Raw genomic sequence first — 939 nt, 5'->3', positions numbered from 1 at the left:
CCGTCAACCATTAGCAAATTCACCTTTCACAATAACATGAGATGTGTCGAAAGCACTGGGGGGACATGATTTCATGATTTATGGTTATCGGATACATAACCATAAAGCTTAAACCTTTGGGACACTGAGCTTTGAGGATGCCCAGCCCACACAGACACACCCCACGTACACAGGGCCATGTTGACTGAAGTTACAAAGCACACACAAAATACAAATATAAGAAATACAATAAAAAACATAAACTAAGAGTATCGTGAGGACATGTAGGCTACTCATGTAGTACTTTTTCCCTTTCCTGGCATTTACAATTTCTGATTGATTTTCAGTGATTAACACGTGGAGGTTCTCACTGCAAATGATGTCATATCTGAATAAAGAAGAAAATGCTTCGTATATGTCATTAAACACTATTTTGAAGGAGCCCCGCATGTGTTTACTCATCAAATACCTCTTCTTCCTTCTGGGTCAGCTCTTGCTTCAGTTCTTCCACTTGAACTTTCAGTTTCTTCACTTCCGCCTCATTGCGGTCCGCTTGGCTGTTTGCATCAATCAGTGCTGCTTTTGGGGCCTCGTACAGGTTGTTCAGTTTATAGTGGGCACACTGAAGTTCCCATAGTTCCTTTGAAGAGAAAACAGGATTCCGTCATTTATCATTTACTCTGGTCATGTCAGAGGACTGGTGACTTGCGTGACAATGGAGAAAAGCAGTTGAGGAGTCGCCCAAGTCTCCTGTACATTTCTGTAACTAAATACTATGATTTGTATATGACGATACATAAAAGACATGTTTATGTATATGCAATAGGGCTAAAATAAAATGCACTCTTTTTATTGGGAGAAAGAATGATCTATTTTCTATCTTATACAAATGTACTTTTTTTGTCAGCTTTCCCAAACAGGGAATTATATATCCATAAATACAATCAAAGTGTTTCTTTC

The 939-nt window shown here is 38.8% G+C and overlaps 1 protein-coding gene across 1 annotated transcript in view; it reads right to left on the bottom strand.

The window, feature by feature from the left end:
* The window catches only part of CCDC102B (coiled-coil domain containing 102B), a 219591-nt gene that overhangs the window by 46526 nt on the left and 172126 nt on the right, over positions 1 to 939 (bottom strand). Inside the window, exon 6 of the mRNA XM_007957821.1 lies at positions 449 to 619. Within this exon, the coding sequence (XP_007956012.1) occupies positions 449 to 619 (171 nt within the window). The remainder of the gene's footprint in view (positions 1 to 448; positions 620 to 939) is intronic.

Source organism: Orycteropus afer, unplaced genomic scaffold, assembly GCF_000298275.1.
Source record: "Orycteropus afer afer isolate SDZICR_OR568_19922 unplaced genomic scaffold, OryAfe1.0 scaffold00800, whole genome shotgun sequence".
Lineage (NCBI taxonomy): Eukaryota > Metazoa > Chordata > Mammalia > Tubulidentata > Orycteropodidae > Orycteropus > Orycteropus afer.
Note: the sequence above shows the minus strand (reverse complement) of the source record. Positions and strands in the feature narration are given on the sequence as shown.